The following is a 21317-nucleotide window of genomic DNA, read 5'->3' as shown; positions in this document are numbered from 1 at the left end:
GAATGAAATTATGAAGGAGCTTGTCATAATTTAAATGGAATAAATCATGTATATACAGGTTAATCAACAAGGTTGTCTGCAACAATATTATCATCTTTTGCAAATAAATAAACAAGAATTACAGGGGTATAACCAACCAAAATTACCTGCAAAACATAATTTTATAATTGCTATCGGAAATGAGATCTTCTAAGTTGCCAGCTTCATCTGAACCATATTTAGACAAGCCAGAAGATTCTCATATTCTTCAGTTTCTGAAAAGCTCCCAGCCTGACATGTCACCATCGAATTTTGAGTCACAGAAGCCAACAAGTGCAAAATGTATGTGATGTTTTCATTCAGCATGTCTTTAAGAAACAAGCCTAGTTATGACAATATTCCTATCCAACTATATATTTTTAATCAAACCAAACAGTTTACTTTGTCCTTCCTTGTTAATTCTTTGGTTTTAAACTGAACCATGCACCACTTTTTCCTCTCTTTTTGTATCACTACTTTTTTTTTTATAATATACATGATAATAATAGTTACCTGCTTAATGGTGTTCTTTAGGTGCATCTCAGCTGAGAATAATTCCTTCCGGCTACCATCACGGGATGAAAGTTCAACGTACACTTGGCATAGATTCAATGAAGCATGTGCAAATTTCTTAAATCGTTCTCCATCTTTCCACAAGTCAGAACCCTAAAAGTGATCAAATTAAGTGACAGAAATCCAATTAAATCGTTCCCCATCTCCACAAGTCAGATAACTATGATAGTCAATGAGTTCATATTGATTTGCAGATTAAAATCTCTAAATGGGATCCATAAAAAGGAAATTATATTTAGGCTTCTTCATCTGACTATATCTCTAAAATATTTGAGAGAAAAAATTGCTTTAGACAATTAATAAAATAGTAATGAAACCCAAAGCTACACTAGTCCACCACTAACTAGCCCAAATCCAGTTTCTGTCAGAAGGGGCAAAATCAAGAATAACAAGGCGGTTGGGCAGGGAACAAGACAAGATGGACTCTAGAGTAGATCATATATGTGGAAAAGGAAAAGTCTTTGTTGGGAAGGATCGCCTACTCATATCACATAGAATGCTTAAGACTCATTTACTCTTACAGGATAAACTTTACACTGGGAAAACCCTATATACAATATCATAAAAACTCCACATTAGATGTTAACAACTCCAGACGAAACAATACAAATACCTGATATGATCTGATTTGCTTTAGTAAGGCCTCAGAACACATGGTGAGGTCTCCTTTAAGTTTGTGCCATCTTGCATATAGGCCCCAAATATCTGCTCCTCCCCCACTCCGGACAATCTAAACCAAAAAAAAGAATTGATATGACTGAATTTTATGAGAAAATGATAAACCATAACCTTGTTACTCATTCTGATGGGTAGAGGAAATATTATCCAAAATGAGTGTGTGTGCACACTGAATCATAAACAATTATCCAAGAGGACCAAGACAAATGAGAAAAGCAGAGACAGGCAGAATTTTTTTTGCTTTAGTAAGTCAGACATAACTAATTTGCTCCTGTAAGTCCCAAATCTAACTTGGCATGTCTTGTTAAGTTCAAATTGATCAGATACATGATAGTTGGAAAAAAAATATACCTACACTACTAACAGGCAAGTCTTTTTTCTGTGTGTGTGTGTGTTTTGTTTGATGAAAGTTCACTTCATCTTCCACCACCCAAGCATTAAATAACTCCACATTCTTGTGGCTAAAGAACAAGAGAAAGTGGAATCTACCAAAATCATTTCTCACAAACATAATTACATAACAAGATCACATTTAATAATCTCTTTATAATTGAAATTAAATTTGAACAATTTAGGGGTGCATACAGGAGATGATTTAACTGGATTGCATATGTGTGATGTGCAGTATCTGATGTCTAGTATCTGAGTTGTGATTTCTCATGTTCCAAAACACTTTCAACTAACATGGTTACAAATCTACTATGCCATATCATATCAAACTTAACAATTATACAAGTAGTATCAATATGCACTTTCTTATGTAAACTCTCTAAACATAACAAATAGTGAGACCAAACCAGATGCTGGTCTCCATGAATCCACATTTAAGAACAAGGCATGTGATGCTCCAGTATACATAGCACTAGTCCCAAGGCTAACAATAGAAGAGGAAAGGAAAGCAAAAATAAACATGTGAAGAAGATACAATAAAATCGCATAGCATGTCCATTGAAAAACAAGGATATGTGGAGGGAAACTTATGCTACCTTCTGTAAGATTTTCCCTATCAAGTCCACAAGGTGATCCGTCTCTCTTGTTATTGCCAGCCCAGTTTCAGATTTAGAAGGCTCACTAGAATCATTAGCATCAGAAGAGATATGACCAATGTGATTGACATCGTCAGACTGAGAATTGTCAGTTAAAACCAATCCTTCAACCTCAGACATTATCCTTTCTAAGATAACTGTGTCTATTCTTTTATTGTTCGTTATGTCCACCACTTTCTCTACAGCTTCAAGTGCCTGGAAAAGTAACTTCGTTAGGAAAATTCATGATGGAAATAAAATGATATCTCCAACATGCAGCTGACTAACAAAGTTGGATTTCCTAACAGACTAACAGAGAAGAGAGATCAATCATAAATCATCCGAGATGGAGGCCAAACCTTACTAACCCATGAAACAATGTCAATGATTCTACGCTTTACTGATGATTGTGTGTGAATGGCAAGAGCAATGAAATACACTACCAAGAAGACGTGTGAAATATTATTAAATTGGTCTCAGTATTTGTTTGTCCTCAAACTGTCCCCTAAACTTTGAATTGGGTAAAATTTGAACACATCAAAATAAAAGAATCTAGATAGCCTTAACTGGATGACGCCTTTGTTGAACCGCTCCTTCAAACAGACTGTTTCTTCTATATATTTACACTTTTTTTGCTAAGATATATATTTACTTCGTTTTTATCTATTCATTATATTTAAATGCTAAGTTACCTAAATGAACAACTTCTCAAGGAAAGGATTATACAACCTAGTCAATAGTCATGCCTGATAGGTAGGTCGATGTGAACTTCAGGGGCTACTTTGACTCTCTTGTACCAGTCCAGGGTGTTGGCTCAATTGGAAGTTCATGGGCCAATTTGACCTTTTCTAAATTTGTCAGGTGGTAAAGCAAGAAAAAAATCACATTTTAATTGAATAATGTAGATACAGGACATAAAACCTAGATAAACCCCATGTTTAAATGTTTTAACAAGGTTTTGAGAAGTGCATCGATCAGTTCTTTAGTTATAGAGAAGCACAAGATATCTAAATGGAACTAAATATTATAAAGAACATCTGGTTATGAATATATCCAACATTTTTAGTGCTAATAGTACCCATAGTAGGTTTGCTACAGAAGTATTTAAGTTACTAATTGTTCATAAATAGAAAGGAACCTGTCTAGTATTGCCAACATCTGCAGAAACATAACTAAAATTCTCCCATAACTGCCAGTTGTTCCGCCTGCACAAAAGCACAACTAGTCATCTAATAAGTTACACAAAATGGGTTAGAAGGAGCTCTTTCCATTCAAAACAGGTGATGTTAACAGAAACGAATTAGCATACAGAGCAACTCAGTTAAGAAGAATTCTTCTACTAGTTCATTTTCTCATAACATGCCTTTCTAGAGCCAATAAGACATCAGGAGAAAATGTTCAGGCAAGAAATTTACTGCTTTTTATCTTCCATAAGCATAGTATTGCAAATGATAACTAGAATTTTGCTACATCTTCACACCTCAAGGAACTATGGTTGCAAAAAATAGATCAATAGAAAGTTGCCATATATCCATATTCAAAGACAAAAGAGCATATATGAAAATAGATTTTTAGTCAAAACTCATTTACAAGTAGTCCCCATGCAGAAATATAAACAAGAGCAATGAAATTTGAGAATTTGAACTTATGAATAGTAAATATGGCTATAGGATTTCAAACAGTGGGAAGAACCTTCACGATGTTGCGTGCTTTCATTGAGATAGTTGTGGGAACAAAAGATATATGACCCAATACCATTGCATATGGCAAGAACTCTTATTGCACCAACCCTAATTGAGCTTCTTTTATAAATTTGTTATAAGTGTATATAGTGCATTTAGATGAACAATGATTCCATCTGTGCTTAGCAGACAAATATACATCTCAACCTAGAGTATTGGTTATCACACCTTGTTTATGAATTAAATTTTAATATTCAAACTCTCTCTTTTTAAGTTTTCTAACAGATGTACAACACAGAATGATAATCCATTCATGGAAGCTTTTACTATGTGTATAATTCAAAGAAAATGAGTTGTGTTCATCACTAGTGAGAGAAATAGAGAGGAAAGGAGGGAGAGCAAAACAAACTTGTATTTCAGCGCTTCTTTGAAGGCAATAAAAGCTTCTTTGTTCTTTTTCTTTATCATATGCCTGCAAAGTCAAAGAAAAGTGTTGGATGTATCTAGAAATCATGATCAGTAATTGCAGATAGCATCTAGTAACAGAGCACATGATTTACAAACAATAGGAACCATTTGTGTCCTCCAAACATTTCCATTTAACTGTAATCTCATAACCAAATTTCTATGGTTAAACAGTCTTTGGTGGAAATGTAGAATGGTTTTAAATATCTTGTTGCAAATAACTAACACTAAAATCAATATAAACTACTTCTTACAAATGTATTTGTTAGGTTAGATGGGATGGACCGAAGAGAATATCAAGATATCATTCCCTCATAATCCTAAGTTTATGGAAGCAGACATCTAGAACAATCTAGCAGACAACCTTGACCACCTCAAACATCGCTCTGCTAACAAACTATATTACAACTTAATATGGAAGGAACCAAGAAGAACACATAAAGTTCTAAGCATTTTGTATGGCAAAGATGTTTATGCAGTTATTCTAAAAAGAGCCCGTCCATCGCAAACAGATGCACCAACAATATCACTCATCCTTTCCAGAAGAGAAAAACATCACCTACAACTTCTTCCATAATAGGACTGTTACAAAAATCATACATTTCTTGTACTAAGGAGAAGTTGCACTACTGTCATGACATCAATATTTGCTTGCAACCAGCGTGGAAGAGTTGCAGAAAAATTATGAGCTATTATATCTTTGAAATTTGAACAAAGGAAAAAAGTTCTTCTCACTTCATGGTTGCCAACAGCTACCAAGTACAGTCAGCAGTTATCAGAAGTAAAAATGAATCAATATATGTTCTGGATGAATAACAAATTAAGTTGGTTACATGTTAATTTATTATTTTTACCCAATTCTAACTAACATTTTTTGCTTTTACAACAATCAAGTATTCTGCTAGAATCAGAACAGTGAAAACAAATCATAAAGGACAGAGTTGTGTAGCACCACATCACCTTTAACAGAAATATAACATATGACCAGAGAAGCAAAAATGTTGTATTATCATATAGACAATAATCCCATTTAATTGATAGCATGTGATAAAAAATGTGGAAATTAAATAGAGGTATTAAGTATTCTTAAGAAGTAACTAGTGAGTATAAGTGAAAGATCATACAAACAAGCAATATTATTCCAGGCCTCCCCATTTTCTGGATCAAGCTGAACAGCAGATGTAAATGCATCCAGAGCCTTCTCAACATCCCTGGCCTGCACAAGAAATGAATGATAAGTACAATATATCAAAACAAGATCATCCTTCGTGATGAAAACTTGCTATATATCATCACATAGCAATTGAACCTTCAAAGCAGCAGCCCCAAGAGCAAACCAGCCATCTGGGTACAAAGAATTTAGTGCCATGGCAGATGCCCTACACAAAATTAACGGGAAATCATAATCCATTTAACTGAAGGAAAAAAACCTGAAATACTAGTTGAATCTTTGAGAGACTATATACCAGAGGGATTTAGATTTCGAGTAGTCACCCCTGTTGTACGCACTACGAGCAAGAGATCTCTGACATAGAAGGTGAGTAGAACCATGTTAAGATAAAATAAGAAACAATACAGAAAATATATTGAATGAGTTCATCAATTGGGTGTAAGAAAAAGTACCTTTGCTCTAGCAGATCTATTACCAGAAACTTCTAAAGCTTTCTCATAGCAGCTATCTTCATTTGTAACATCACCCAATGAACACCTATAAATGCAACACGAATCATTGATGTGTGAAGCCTAAGCTGATTTCTTCATAGCATTTGCTTGTGCTAAAGAAGCAACAAGCAAAACATAATAATCAAACAAGGTGAACCATAATCACAAATGAGAAGAAAAGTATGTCACTTGCATCATCCCCACAAGAAAAGAAATGTGAGAACTGAGTTTAAATTGGGTTAGATCATGGATAATAGTTTTGGTCAAAATCAAACATCAATTGTAAGTTAAAATCGGAATAAAACGGGTCACTGAAATGAATATTCTATTTAGTTTGACATAGCGTGATTAGTCAACAAACAGTCATCCCCATGAAGATTGAAATGGATTTACATACCATAACCTTGGATCATTTGGCAACTTAGACAACCGTGATTTAATGAGCTCCACGGACGCAGCCTTCTTTTCTAGTAGCCTGTTTAAATAGACGAAAGATTCCATTTAAATTCCCATTAGCCACAGTAGAGAGGTATCAGGAAAGTGCTCAATGATAATATAAAGATAAGAATGCAAAATAAGATAAGTCCCATCATTGTTACCTCTAGCATAAACCTACATAACAAAATGGTAAACTAAGATTGACCCTATCTATCATTGTTACCTATAGCAGTATATTAGACTGTCCCACAGCTCGAGATCCTCAAAAACTTTAACTGCTTCCCCAATCAAGCCACATCTAATCAACAACTCCCCGTATTCCCTAAGAAAGGAAATAAATACAAATGGCTTAAAATTTCCAGCTCCACAGAAACCATAAGTAACATAAGTCAACAAAACATGTTCTTGAAATAAGTCCAAAGAGAATAAGGAAAGACGCATACTTCCGCAGGGCAGAAATTGTAGGTGTATAAGCACCAAAAAAACAGTGCATTCTCTGTGCAACACCGGGAGAAACATTGTACATATTTTCAACCTGAAAATATTTTGATATAACACGTAAGTAGAACAACTACAGTTAACTTGATACATATGAAGACACTGGTAGTGGGAATCAAATAAGAAGAAACATGAATTATATAATCTCTCTTATAAAAGCTGAGCTTTCTGAACTGTAATATGTTTCCTTAGCATTCCCAGTCAAACAACAATAATCACCAAATTTAATCATAATCATCTAGCTATCCAAAGTTAATTGCAGAGTGGATTAAAAAAGAACACCTAAGTCTCCATTGGGAAATCTAAGATACCATCGAAAAACATCCCAACAATGGCCTGCTTGCCCAACTCAGCAGCTCCAAATAATAACAATCCTAATTGGGGTCTATCAAAGTTCACTCACCAAGATGTAGAATCTACCATCTCCTCTTCATTCTGAAATCTATTTCCCCAACACCATTATCATTACATGGGCTCTAAAGGCTCTTCCAGATCATTCAAACGAGAACATATATGCACCAATTTGTTGATCCGAGTTCTAGTTTGTGAGAGAATTAGAGCTTAGTTTTCATTTTGGTGTTCTTGACTTTTTTTTAAACAAGGTCCAACCTTTCATTAAAAAGGTTATGCTTTGTTGTATTTAGTTTTTTTTCGTATATATTAACTAAGGTACCTTTATACCTTTTCCCCAGGAAAATTAATTTACAAATATGCAATCTAGTACATAAATTAAGACAATTAATTAATAAATAAATAAACATCCACTGCAGCCAAAATATGAATAAAAGAAGTGAGATCCTGCCCTACTATTATATAGTGGAAAAAAGAGCTGTGAAGAGATAAAAATGTTGAATCATATAATTCATGATAAAAGCAAAACCTAATAAATAAACAAGATGTAGCTAAGACCAACCAATTTGTCCATCATTAGCAGGGCACGCTCCTTTGTGCGACTACGAGTTGACTCCCAGCGAATGCGTAAGATGTCACAATAATAGCGGATCTGTTAAAAGGATACTAAGAGATATTAAATTGTGTAAAATAACCAACTTATACTTTGTGACAGGCCACCACAACAAATGACAACAATATAAAATGGATATAAATGATCTATGATTCAGCATTTATTGTAAGGTAGAAAATTATTTCATGAAAGAGGGGGTACACTTTTCTTTTCGGGGTCTTTGTTTATATACAAAACTAGACAACGGAACATTAGAAAAGCCCCTCACTATGTCGCTCTACACAGCTTGGAACATAGTTTAATAGACATCTCAGTGGTACAAGTAGAAAAGGCCAGTATGCTTTACTTAAGGCACAGAATTCAATTATTATATCATGATACAACTTCGCTTACGTACGATGAAACAAGATGTTTGCTGTGAGTCAATTGCCTCAATATATGGCGCCATATCCCACCCTGAAACCAAAAAGATTGCAACACAAAAGAAACTTTAGTACAACAAATCCATAAATTTGCAATAGTGTTAAATTATGCATGATAAAACTTATAGAATGAAGAAAAGTTGAGCCTGTTGACAAAAAAGAAATTTAAGTATTACAGACTACACTCTGGAAATTTAAGTTTAGAATATAAATATTATCACACATAAATTTCAGATCTAGTTTTTAATTCAAAATTCAATTCTTATTTGAAGATTGTGTAATGAATTAAGTATTAACTCCATTATGTTATTAAACTAGTACAACAGAAATATAGTATCAAGCATAGCCTTAGCCTAAACAGAGTTATTAAAAGGTCATATCCAGAAGTAACAGGATTGATTTAGCATGAATATGTAGGTGCAGTCTCTTTTGCCTTCAGAAGTGGTGTTAGTTCAGTTTTTACTTTTAAGTTGTTGGGCATACTTAAATTCGAAATAAACCCTAAGCTTGGAGCACTGCTATGAAACCTTATGCCCATATATTGCCCTAATATTAGTAGGGACCACAAGGTACCTCTGTCATTTGGGGAACAACAGTGACCTTGATAGTTATGAACATCAATGAAACATACAAATCATTTGATGCAAATCACCAGCACACCTTAGCTGCGAACTTGTCATTAAACAAGCAACCAAATGAATTTTCCATGTCATTTGTATAATGACGAGTTCAAATTTGGCATTACAGACATTATTATTTTATCTATTTGCAAAGTCCAAGTGTGTTAATGATCTTGAATTAATTCATGTTTGCATTTGTTCCTTTCAATATGATGTAGCAGTACAAAAAATAATTATCAGTGTGAACAAACTATGAGGATTGAATGATTGATGTCTATATTCTCTATCTGATTCTCTTTATTTCAACATCAAATCTTTAATTGATACCAATGACTTGTGTGTTCATTGATTGCAGCTAGAAATTAGGATGATTTTATTCTTACAGCTTAGCCAAGTGTTGGGCATTGAACCCTTAGTTGTGAACCATACACTCTTTTGATTTTGGAAAAAAAAAATACTTTAGTGACATTTGTGATGGGTACTGAAATTGGGATAATAAAAGTTGTTTCAGATGTTTACCAGCATGGTTTTAAGGGGATTACTAGAATATTACATAAAACTACATTTGGAATCACAATTTCCATCAAATTTCTCATCCAGGTGTGGATCCAGATTAGCACATTTGGAAACAATGCGTATTTGAACATAGTGTGACCAGATTCAGAAATTGATTGACGGTTTCTTAGTCAGATGTAGATCCATAAACATAAGTGTTTCCAAAAAGTCCAATATATTTATATAGCCTACATCAATCATGGTTGTAATCAATTCTTAAATCGATAATATTCTGATACGAAGGCATTATAGGGCTAGGTTTTCTAACCGTAAATAAGTTGACGAGTAGTAATAGAAGTCGGCATTTTCAATTGAATAAGCTTTGTAACAGCAAAGTTGCAATTAGTAGTTAATATGGTTAGCGGAATAAAGGCGGGAATAGTGGTTCCGGCAGTTGGAGGTGTGAAATTGTTTTAGGCGGGAAAATGGTTATGGGCATTGGAGGCTTAAATACAGCTAAGCGGGAATTGAAAGGACACATCATCATTTTATAATCTCTCAAGGTTAATTCATATTCTCTCTCTACTTTCAACTCTATTCTCACCTAACCAAACCCTAATCTCATCTATCCGATTGCAGGTTCTGTAATCAAGCTTCTCTTCTCTCCTCATCCTATCTTCAATTATCAGTTGTTACTAAGGTACTATCCTACTCTGAACTAAGCATCATTAAATTATAATTCAAAGAATTCAAAGCTTAACATATTCTTGTAGTGTTTATTAGATCAAGCACATTAAGCAATTCCAATATGGACAATGGTTCAAAACAGTCAGGTAGCTTACTTTGCATGTCATCATGTGGAGTGCTCTTCTCTATCAAAAGGCAGTGTGCCAAAACAACTGCTTGTTGTATTTGCTTCAAGTTCGCAGTCATTTTACCACCAGAATGAGTATTCTGTGTGATATCACCAGAGCATTTATCATCCTTGACAAATTTAGGAGTCATAAACACATCTGAAGCTTCATTCCTTTCAGGATGACAGCCATCTAAGTTTTCAGTATCAGTGCTACATGCACTCTCTTGAGACTCCATTCTTGGTAATGACCTGTCAGCAACATCAGTTGTTGTATCTATGTTTGCCACGAGCAGACGTTGCGCCTTTGGATCAACCTAATATTCAAAAATAATTGACAAGTTGATATGAACAAATATCCTAAAAATCAGAATATAGCCTATGCAACAAACTGACCTGATGGACTGTGCGCAAACCTAAAGCACCTGTTACAGAAAGTCGAAGCCCTGCTACCCCTTCCGCTGATCCAAAATACGATCTGCTATCAGAAAGATATGTAAGAAAAGTGGAGGAAATGCAATAACATGAAAGTTAAAGAGGGAATACGTTCAAATATACAGCTAGCATAAAAAAACTCTTCTTTAAGGTACTAATAGATGTCATTATATGATATAAGATTAAGAATATATTCCCGCCTGTTGTTGCATGTAAACGAACAAAGGCATTTGGCTTTTAGAGTTACCCCTCTTAGAGAACAACTAGCAACGAATCTTATAAACTTTGAGGCCAGTATTACATGTTACCAAATAAGGATCGAACTAAAAAATCATGATGGCAGATTATCATACGGATTACTTAGTTATCAACAATCTGCAACATATCCATTAAGGTTAAAAGAAAATAGTTTCAAAGGCAGTTATCGTGAGTTGTGACATACAATAAGTCAAAGACGAGATTAAATATATCAATGATAAGTTAATTTAATCAAGAAAACAATTTAGAAAGCAGACATGATCAGATTTTCGACAATAGATAAGGTCAGCTATTGAGATAATAACAATATTTATGAACACATAATTTCTGTTTTATTTTGAATAATGTAATTCAACACGAAATTCAGCCTACAAAAACTTTAGGAGTACAAGTTGTACAGCAATGAGGTATTTATTAAAAACCTTGTTCAATAAAACTAACCTAGAAGAATCAACCCGTCCATATGTGTAGTCCACTATACCCGCTTCCAGATGAAACATAGAGACTATAGTTGAAGCTTCTTCATGTTGTAACTCAGTGCCCCAATAACTTGATACTTGATCTGTTGTGCCAAAATGGCGCAAAGTTTCGTGCATGTAGACTTGCAATAAATCAAACAAAGAAGAAGACTTCTCATCCATTATTCTTTGGTGAAGAAACAAAAGCCTAAGCAGCCATATTGAGATACTTCTAATTCCTCCAATTTCTGAAGCATCCCCTTCTGACAAGATATCCTTTATCCTTATGAGCACGATCTTCGCGAAAATTATATACTACAGTTTAGAAGAATATAAATTGCATAAGGACCTGATTGCAATCATCTTGAGACAACAAAAGAATCTTTCTTTACAACGAAAGTCAATATTATAAGGAACATGGACACTTGAAAATAGGATAAGTGTGCTACAATTCGGGGGACACCATAACATTTAATGAACGCGCCATCTGGCATGCCCAATTTTCTGAGTATTATTTTTTATGGGCGTGTTGGTGACATGGCACTGATACATTTAGGGAAGAATTTGAGGGTTTCTTCTGTATATAGATTGAATACTAATGAATAGTCTAACAATGCCTCGTAAATTAATGAGCATTAGATGAAAACAATAATATTTCATGTAGGCACGGATTTTGTTTTTGGGAATTTTTTATCTCATTAACAAATTAAAGATATATGGTTGTATTGCAGTAGTTTATGGAGAAACTGGACATAATTTAGCAATCTTATTAAGGATATCCTAATCAATTTATACCAGCAGATAGATAACATGATGGATGGATACCCATATACTTCTATCTGCTACATTTTAAACACGAGGACTCAGAATGGCAATGGAAACAAAAAATAAAACTTGATTCTGGACTATTTTCTCATGATGCAACAATCTCATAAGCATTGATATAGTTAGTGGTAGTGTCAACAGATTGGGTGATGATAAGTTTAACAATAACCTGAAGATTAACAAATTTTCCAAGCAAGTCCGAACCCGCTTCCATCAACTGATTCCTTGCCCAGCTTTCCCAATCTGCATCACCACTTTCCTCTTTTCTCAGACCCAAACCACTTAGAGGAAATGAAGACATCTTCTCAAACGGTCTGAAACACAAACAGAAGACCAAAAAGATGCTAATGTTAATAACAGCAGTATAATTACTGATTATAACATACTCTACTTTAAATATCAATAACTTGTTAGAAATTATCTTGCAGTGAGAACCCAAGTGGATAATTAAGGAATAGTGCGCAAACTAAACGAACTAAAACCATCCAACTTAAGTATATGGGATGCTGGTATTGTACTTTGCAACTTACCCAGTTATGTTACACTGAATGAATGCAAGAAAGGAAGAAACAGCAACGGCCATGAGCAGAAATACTCTATATCCCTTGTCTATCTCATTCTGCGACTCGTCAATTAAGAATGCCTGAACACGTTCATATACATACTCGTTGTAAAACGAGTCTGCCATGCCAAATTCGGTATCTTTGGAGGAGAATATTTTTCGAGCGACGTCTGAGGAAAGGACTCCCGTGTAATTTCCGGACTCGATTAGTTTCATAACATTCTCAACTGAGAGGGCGAGACTATGTCGGTCGGAGAGAGCCTTTGAAGGTTCGAATGGAGGAGAGATGTGGCCGTTGAGGTCCGTCGGAGGGGGGAGAGAACATCGGAGCAAACGGAGCTCCGACGAACGGAGGTGATTGAAGCTTTCTTCTTCTCCAGTCATGGTGTCCTGAAAACTGGAATGAGGAAACGAAGTTCAGGGTTTTAATAGTTTGGACTTTGGACTGGCCGCTAATAATAAGCCCACTGGCCCTCTTTTTTTTTTAGCACTTTTTATTTGGTTTTATTTAGCAAAAAAAAATATGCTACCAATTTTTATTTTATTTTATTTTTAGTTAATCCTAATTTTCATATTAAATTAAACAGATATACATTTACTAATTATTTAAAAAAAAAAAAATCAAAATAATATTAATATATTTTTTTTAAAAATAAATATTATTTTATTTTAAAAAGAAGTTAATATGATCCCAAGTCACTACACATTAATTTAAAATTATAAGTAAGAATGGAACTAGCCTTAAATATTTTAGTAACTCATCTCGATGATTTGAACTACTAGGTGGGTGGGTTTGAATAGTTTGATAAAAAAAAAATAATAATAATAATTTAGGAAACTAACGTATGATCCTACTATTGGCATTTATTCTCATATAACATTTGGGATGTCGATTTTTTATAAAATACTTTTAATAATCCAGAATTATAAATGATAACAGTGAACATTCAAACAAATGTGAATACGCACCATTGTTGTACCTATAGAATATGAATAAAATCATCTTATGATATAGAGTTTTTATATAATAAAAATCAATTTATTAAAAATATACAAGATAACTCAAGTATAATAGTATTGTCTTTGAAATACCTTATTTGTGAACATCCCTAAAAAAAAAATTGCCAAATTATCAAACAGTGACTCCTAATAATGAACTAATTGGAATTTTGAATATTTTCTTTCAAATTTTATCATTTGAAGCATTTGAAGTTTCTTATTTTTAAAGTTATACAAAATGATGTTTTGCCTTAATTATTTCAAATATCGTTAACTTATTAGTTAAGTGACATTTATAAATAAATAAATTAATTAAAAATCGTGAGTGTTGATTACCGAATTTTAGAGAATTATAAGTCAAAACTCAAAACCACCGCTTAGCTAAAATTCTTTAATTAAATTTTGATATTAATATTTTATTTATTTATTTAGTAATAAAATAGCACGTATATAATAAGTTGATAATGTTTGAAACAGTTAACAAAATCTTGTTTTATATAGCCTTATTTATAGGAGTCCAAATTGTGACCTTTAAAATAAGTCGGAAATTTCAATTGGTCATCAACAAAGAGTTCCAATATGACAATTTAGCCTCTTTTTTTTAAATAACTTTTAGTTTTTTCATTAAAAATATCCCTAAAAAACAACATAATCATTTTCAGACAAAACAACATTTATCTCACCATATTAATAATTTTCAAACAAAATTAAGCAATTATATTGAAATATTAAGAACTATATATAAAGTGAATATAAATATCTCATATTATACCTAATAATATTATCAGTACCTTAAATAATTTTGAGATTTAAAAAGTTTTACATAAAATAAACCTTGGGTTTGTATGACATTGTATCCATTTTTTGAAAGTTTCTTTCTATTCTAGCTAGGACATGAGTTAATACTGATCTATACATATCAAAACCATAGTAAAGTAACAAAATTGAATTGGGGATCCAAAACAAGCACGTTTTTAAATAATGTTGTGGAAATTGATATTTTATAATATACACACTCACAACATTATCTAAAGTGGACACTTTAGTAACAATACACTCAATTGCATGATAAATAATTGAGCCATTGGCTGATTAATTATTTATTATACAATGTTTGGCTTGAAACCAATTAGGTCCCCATCTTACTTAATTGATGCATTCCTTCAATTTTAAATGTCACTAAAATTAACATAACAAAACAAAATTGTACTAATATTTTTAATTTAAAATGTACAATATAATAATAAAATACATAGTAACACTTTAACTATCAATCACAATCTTGTCTTTCAACTTAATACAGTTGTCTCATATTCAATTATTACTAAGAATACTTTGATTGACATAGATAATGACTATAAAAAAATTGTAATAATCACACATTAGAATAAAAAAAACTTATTTGAAAGTAAGGTTAAATTTAATTATTTTAAAAAAGTATGTTAACTTAGAAGATAATATTTATTATTATAATGGATGGTAGGAAAATAATGATATCTGACTCATTTTTTATCCACATATGATAACAAAAAGTTATGTGTTTTATTTAAAACAATAACAATTAACATGATCTATAAAATAATACAGATCATAATTTATAAGTATTATTTATATAAAATAAAACAAACACCTACATAATAATAAATTAAGATCACTATTAATAAACTAACATTATCATCAAATTATCTTGAATAAAACTGAACATTTTATTATATATATATATATATATATATATATATATATATATATATATATATATATATATATATATATATATATATATATATATATAAAAAGGAATGGATTCACTCTTCTCGACCCGATCCACCACAAATGTGTTGTTGATTTTTTATTTTTTATTTTATCGAAAGAGAGGTATAAATTAAGAGTTTAAAAGTTTAAAGACTTAATTCATGTATAACTAAGAGTTTAGGGGCTATTTAATATATTATTTGAAATTAAACTAACAAGCTACTTGTACTGGCCACTAGCAGTAAAAGAAATGGACACAAGTACTACACAAATTTAAAATTCCTCCTTATCTATTTATTTGTTTTTTTATATTGTTCTCGCATTTCAAAATATGCTCCGAGCTTAATTCATGTTGAATTATTATATTTTTATTGAATTTTTGAAAAAAAATATTATTCTGGTAATAGGTTATGTAGATTTTGAATGAGTTGAATTAATATAATATTTATTTTTTTGTTAAAATTTATATTTTATAAAAATTTAATAAATATATTTTGATATTTAATTAATGAATTAAATAAATAAAAATAAATAAATAAGATGTGACGTGAATTTATGTTAAAAAAATTACAAAAACACAACTTCAAACCAAGTTAAATAAAATTTAACATCACATAAAAGACTCTCTTTGAATTTTTAAAATAATTTAAATAAAATCAATTTTCTAATAAACACTTCTTGACAATCGCAAAATTCATTTCATTAACCAAAATACTAAAATACTATATATTTTTAAATTAATACCCTTTAAATAATTTTACCAAAAATAATCATCACTTTCTCAAAATTATCAACAACCATTATTTTTTTTCACCCTTTAAATTTTTAAAAGAATCCCAATTCAAACAAGACCTTGCACTTATTTGTTAAAATAAAAAAATATATATTTAGTTATAAATAAAAACCAATGGTGGTTAGAAAAAAATGATAAAAAAATCAATAAAATTATTAAAAATTTATCTTTTATTAACTTTTTACCTAAAAGTTCTCTAATTTATTTATACTATTAAAATCAAATAAAAATAACATCCTCTCACTTTTTATTTTGACAATTTTATAAAGTAATTATAACTATAATAATTATCATGATAAAATTTAATTTTTAAATAACCTAATAAATTTATTTAAAAACTTAAAAAACCATATTGTTAGTAAGGAAGCATAATTAAAAAAAATGACAAAATGTCATGATTGTAGTCTCATCTCATCCCCTAATAATAAATAATTAAAAAAATAAAACAAATTAAGAAATTAGTATATTGGTTAAGTTGTTTAATAACATTCATTACATATTTCAATATCTGGTAAGAGAATGAAAATTATCGGTATATATGTATTGAAAATAAATGTATTAATTAATGAAATCAATAATTAGTATAAAATAAAGTCATGTTAAAAAAATAAAAAAATAGTATAATTTAGTATTTAGAAAATATGTATAACAAATAATAATAATAATTTATTAAATATTCACTTAATATATTATTTAAATATATATTTTTTTATAATATTAATAAAATATTAATAAAATATCAACAAATATAGTATTTATGATTTTTTTTCTTAAGGAATTTATTACATGGACCAATGTAATATGGGTATATATAAATATATATATTTCATAAAGATATATAAAGTCTATTTGAAATACTTAGACATGAAGTTAAATTTAAATAAGTATATGAATTCATAATTTTATGAATATTTAGATGATATTTAAAAAATAAAATAAAACTTTTAACATTTTTTTTTCATAAATTTTTTTAGAGTTCTAATTTCAATTCAAACAAGTCAATTTATATTAAATTGATAAAATAAAAATTAAAAATCTCTTTTTTAGTTTGTGCGGAAAAGAAGAGGTGAATATTCTCAATTTCCTGAGGTTCTGGATTGAGCATGTCAGACTCTAACTTTTTTAAAGTTCTGGTTCGAACCCTTCGAGCCCATCAGACAATAAGTCTATTTGTACGTGTTTAACCGGCTGTGATTAGTCATACGATGCGGAACCAACGTTTAAAAAAAAAAAAAAAAAATTGGTAAAAAAATTATTATTTTTTAATTGTTTTTACTTGGCGAAGTAAAAAAATGAAAAAAAGGATGAGAAATGACTATGAAATGATGAGACGACTTAGTCAAGTGAAGAGCAGCAAACAGGCAAATCTGAATTGTGAGGGGGACTTTGTCTTAAAGCGAGACATCTGACTCTTCTGGTTCAATCTCCTTCCTTATCGATCATCATTCATCATATACCCAAAACGAAATATACAAGCTTTTAGAGAAAGAGAAAGAGACGGATGAACGCGGAACAACAACTAGCTACACAGAAGATTTAACGAGGGAAAAACAGACCATCAGCTGGATCCCAAATTCTTGAATCTCGTCTGTCAATCTTCAAGATTAAAAAGGAAGCATCTCACCTGGGTGGGTGTTTTCCCATACTTTTAATTATTGCTTCCTCATCCATCGCCCATACATTAGTTTCTTGAAAACCCACTACATTTCTACAATTAATTTCACACAAAAAACGCGCCTTTCTACTTTCATCGCAAATCGTCAACCATGTCGTCTTCTTCGGATGCGAAACCGCCAAACCAACAAAAGAAAGCGACGTCAGTCGCGCCGTCTCCCTCCTCCAGGCCACAGTGGGTGCTGCCTTACAAGACCCAAGGTCTGCAGCAACTTTACTCAATCGGACGGAGACTCGGCCAAGGTCAATTCGGGACCACCCATCTCTGCATTGAGAAATCTACGGGTATCCATTACGCCTGTAAATCTATCCCCAAAAAGAAGCTCATCTGCAAAGAGGATTACGAAGATGTTTGGAGGGAGATTCAGATAATGCATCATCTGTCCGAACACCCAAATGTGGTCAGGATCAAGGGCACTTTTGAGGATTCTCTCTATGTTCATATAGTTATGGAGCTCTGCGCTGGAGGAGAGCTCTTCGATAGGATTGTGATGAAAGGGCAATACAGTGAAAGAGAGGCCGCTAAGCTAATCAAGACCATAGTTGGGGTTGTCGAAGCTTGTCATTCCTTGGGTGTTATGCATAGAGACCTGAAACCTGAGAATTTCTTGTTTCTTAGTACCGATGAGGAGGCTGCTCTTAAAGCTACTGACTTTGGATTGTCAGTATTCTACAAGCCAGGTATTCCATTCCATGATTTGCTGTAATTGATTAATTTAATTGCTTGCTTGCTTGCTCAAGTTTTGGGTATTTTGCTAATAGATTGTCTTTATCTCATAATTTTGTTTTTGGATCTTGATGTTGACAGAGTAACTGCAGATATCTGCATATTTAATATGAATTCGTTTGATTTTGAAACAAAACAAGTAGTTCTCAATCATACAAATTCCTAGAATTATTGAATGATTTCTGTTCTTTTTTACTGAAATTGTTTGAACTCTATCAATCCTGTGGGAATGACTGATTTCAAATCCATTAATTTAAAATAAGAAATCATGGTTGATGTGCTAGCTAAGGTATCTTTGGATTGGTACTTTTCAAAAGATCCTTAAAAGACATAGCCAAAGGAAACACTCACCTAACCAAGAAACTTTCACCAATATCACCAGATTGCAATAAAATCATAATTAACAAAAGGGCAGCTAGTTATGAATACTTGTATCAATCCTCAATTGCATTGCAGTTGAACTTGATAGCTTTCTAGAGTGAATCATCTGGTTTTCCCAAAAACTCTAGCATTTTGGATCACTGTATTGAAGAGAATCTAAACCAGTCTACCCATATTGTCTCATGTTTAATTCCCACTAAATGCACCTCGATTGAAGTGTGGTGTCAGGATTTTGTGCTAGCCTTCTCAAGGAAAAATAACCTAGTCTGAAAAAAAGAAAATCTAAGACAGTCTTTGTTCTTGTTTAGGTGAGACATTCTCCGACGTAGTTGGAAGTCCTTATTACGTAGCACCCGAGGTCTTGCGCAAACTTTATGGTCCTGAAGCTGATGTATGGAGTGCAGGAGTTATATTGTACATCTTACTGAGTGGGGTTCCTCCTTTCTGGGCAGGTATATTAGTTCCTGGGGTTTCATTTAGCATGAAACTCAAAATATAAGCTTATATGGTGTTTTCTTTGCCAGAAACTGAGATGGGTATCTTCCGCCAAATATTACAAGGAAAGCTAGATTTCGATACTGAACCATGGCCGGGAATTTCAGACAGTGCAAAGGATCTAATCCGAAAAATGCTTGATAGAGACCCAAAGACAAGGCTTTCGGCTCATGAAGTTCTCTGTTAGTTTTTCAAAATCTTAATAGTTTGTAGTTTCAGTTCATTACTGGTCTCTGATTTTTTTTTTCTCTTTTTTTTTTCAGGTCACCCGTGGATTGTCGATGACAGAATGGCTCCTGACAAACCGCTTGATTCTGCTGTTTTATCACGCCTCAAGCAGTTTTCTGCCATGAACAAACTAAAAAAAATGGCTTTGCGTGTGAGCTATCTTTAACTAACTAGTGTTTTCATTTATTTATTAAGATGTTTCCATCAATCAAGCTTTGTTTACAGTCCATGGTTGTTTGGATTCATATATGTTTTTTAAGGTTATAGCGGAGAGACTGTCTGAAGAAGAAATTGGCGGACTGAAAGAATTGTTTAAAATGATAGACACTGATAATAGTGGAACAATCACGTTTGACGAATTAAAAGATGGGTTGAAAAGAGTTGGTTCTGAGTTAATGGAATCCGAGATTAAGGACCTTATGGATGCAGTAAGAATAATCAAATTATAAACTCTGTATATGTTTTATTTTATATTTTGCTTATATGATTATTTGGGCTATGACAGGCTGATATAGACAACAGTGGAACAATCGACTATGGTGAATTCCTGGCGGCTACTGTGCACTTGAACAAGTTAGAAAGGGAAGACAATTTGGTGTCTGCGTTTTCCTACTTTGACAAAGATGGAAGCGGTTTCATAACTGTCGACGAGCTTCAACAAGCGTGCAAAGACTTTGGTTTAAGCGATGTTCATCTTGAGGACATGATCAAAGACATTGATCAAAATAACGTGAGTTTATTTTCTTCGGATGAGATTGATTTTTGTTTGAGCAATGTGTAATGTTTGGTTGGCGGTTGCAGGATGGGCAAATTGACTATGGAGAGTTTGCAGCAATGATGAGGAAAGGCAATGGAGGAGGAGGTGGAGTTGGTAGAAGAACCATGAGAGGAAACATCAACTTGGGAGAAGCTCTAGGAGTAGTAAAAGTTGGAAGGAAAGAAAGTGATTAACATAAGGAAGTATTCTCTAATTTAAACTTAAATAACTAAAAATCATTATGGGATTTCTAGTTCTATCATAATTTTGACATTTTTGTTGTTCTGGTTCTTAAACTTTTATGTCTGTAATAGAAAATGAAAAAAATTATATTCAAGGGTGCGGTTTGATTTCTTGTTATCTTTGTATATTCTTTTTTACCCATCAATTTAGGGTATTATTTATTATTGAGATGATATACTTCAATTTAGAGGATTCTTAGTGAGATTATAATCCAATCTCAGTGTTAGACAAGACTTTTTTTAGGCAATTTTTTTGCCGTTATATTATCATTATGAGTTAGATGATATAAGAAAAACACACTGCTGACTAAACATTTATTTTAAGAAAACACACTGCT

At 32.2% G+C, this 21317-nt stretch overlaps 2 protein-coding genes across 2 annotated transcripts; one reads left to right on the top strand and one right to left on the bottom strand.

The window, feature by feature from the left end:
- Positions 1–13351, bottom strand: LOC124914083 (tetratricopeptide repeat protein 27). The gene is made up of 20 exons (XM_047454561.1): positions 12900–13351; positions 12539–12683; positions 11528–11859; positions 10790–10871; positions 10383–10710; positions 8401–8459; positions 7953–8042; positions 6985–7076; positions 6765–6863; positions 6501–6578; positions 6065–6149; positions 5908–5966; positions 5751–5820; positions 5566–5657; positions 4386–4448; positions 3433–3499; positions 2256–2510; positions 1205–1321; positions 532–684; positions 1–270 (listed from the first exon to the last, which is right to left on the bottom strand). Exons 1-20 carry the CDS (start codon positions 13313–13315, stop codon positions 190–192), a joined length of 2763 nt encoding a protein of 920 aa, XP_047310517.1. The 5' UTR covers positions 13316–13351; the 3' UTR covers positions 1–189.
- A 4435-nt stretch (positions 13352–17786) lies between these two features.
- LOC124914084 (calcium-dependent protein kinase SK5-like) lies at positions 17787–21102 on the top strand. Its single transcript, XM_047454562.1, has 7 exons — positions 17787–18830; positions 19566–19709; positions 19782–19934; positions 20016–20131; positions 20241–20408; positions 20486–20710; positions 20782–21102. The coding sequence occupies exons 1-7, from the start codon at positions 18242–18244 to the stop codon at positions 20929–20931; spliced, it is 1545 nt and encodes a 514-aa protein (XP_047310518.1). The 5' UTR covers positions 17787–18241; the 3' UTR covers positions 20932–21102.
- Positions 21103–21317: the final 215 nt, after the last annotated feature.

The sequence above is a fragment of the Impatiens glandulifera genome, chromosome 9 (assembly GCF_907164915.1).
Source record: "Impatiens glandulifera chromosome 9, dImpGla2.1, whole genome shotgun sequence".
In the NCBI taxonomy this organism is placed as follows: domain Eukaryota; kingdom Viridiplantae; phylum Streptophyta; class Magnoliopsida; order Ericales; family Balsaminaceae; genus Impatiens; species Impatiens glandulifera.
This window is presented reverse-complemented; position numbering and strand designations above follow the sequence as displayed.

Excerpts from the sequence above, each read along its gene's own strand:
- LOC124914083 (XM_047454561.1), bottom strand. The coding sequence starts at position 13,315 with ATGACTGGAGAAGAAGAAAGCTTCAATCACCTCCGTTCGTCGGAGCTC. Across the intron at positions 6,150-6,500 it reads CCAAATGATCCAAGGTTATG|GTGTTCATTGGGTGATGTTA; the intron begins GTATGTAAATCC and ends TTGCATTTATAG. Across the intron at positions 2,511-3,432 it reads ATGTTGGCAATACTAGACAG|GCACTTGAAGCTGTAGAGAA; the intron begins GTTCCTTTCTAT and ends TTACTTTTCCAG.
- LOC124914084 (XM_047454562.1), top strand. The coding sequence starts at position 18,242 with ATGTCGTCTTCTTCGGATGCGAAACCGCCAAACCAACAAAAGAAAGCG. Across the intron at positions 19,710-19,781 it reads GGTTCCTCCTTTCTGGGCAG|AAACTGAGATGGGTATCTTC; the intron begins GTATATTAGTTC and ends TTTCTTTGCCAG. Across the intron at positions 20,409-20,485 it reads TTAAGGACCTTATGGATGCA|GCTGATATAGACAACAGTGG; the intron begins GTAAGAATAATC and ends GGGCTATGACAG.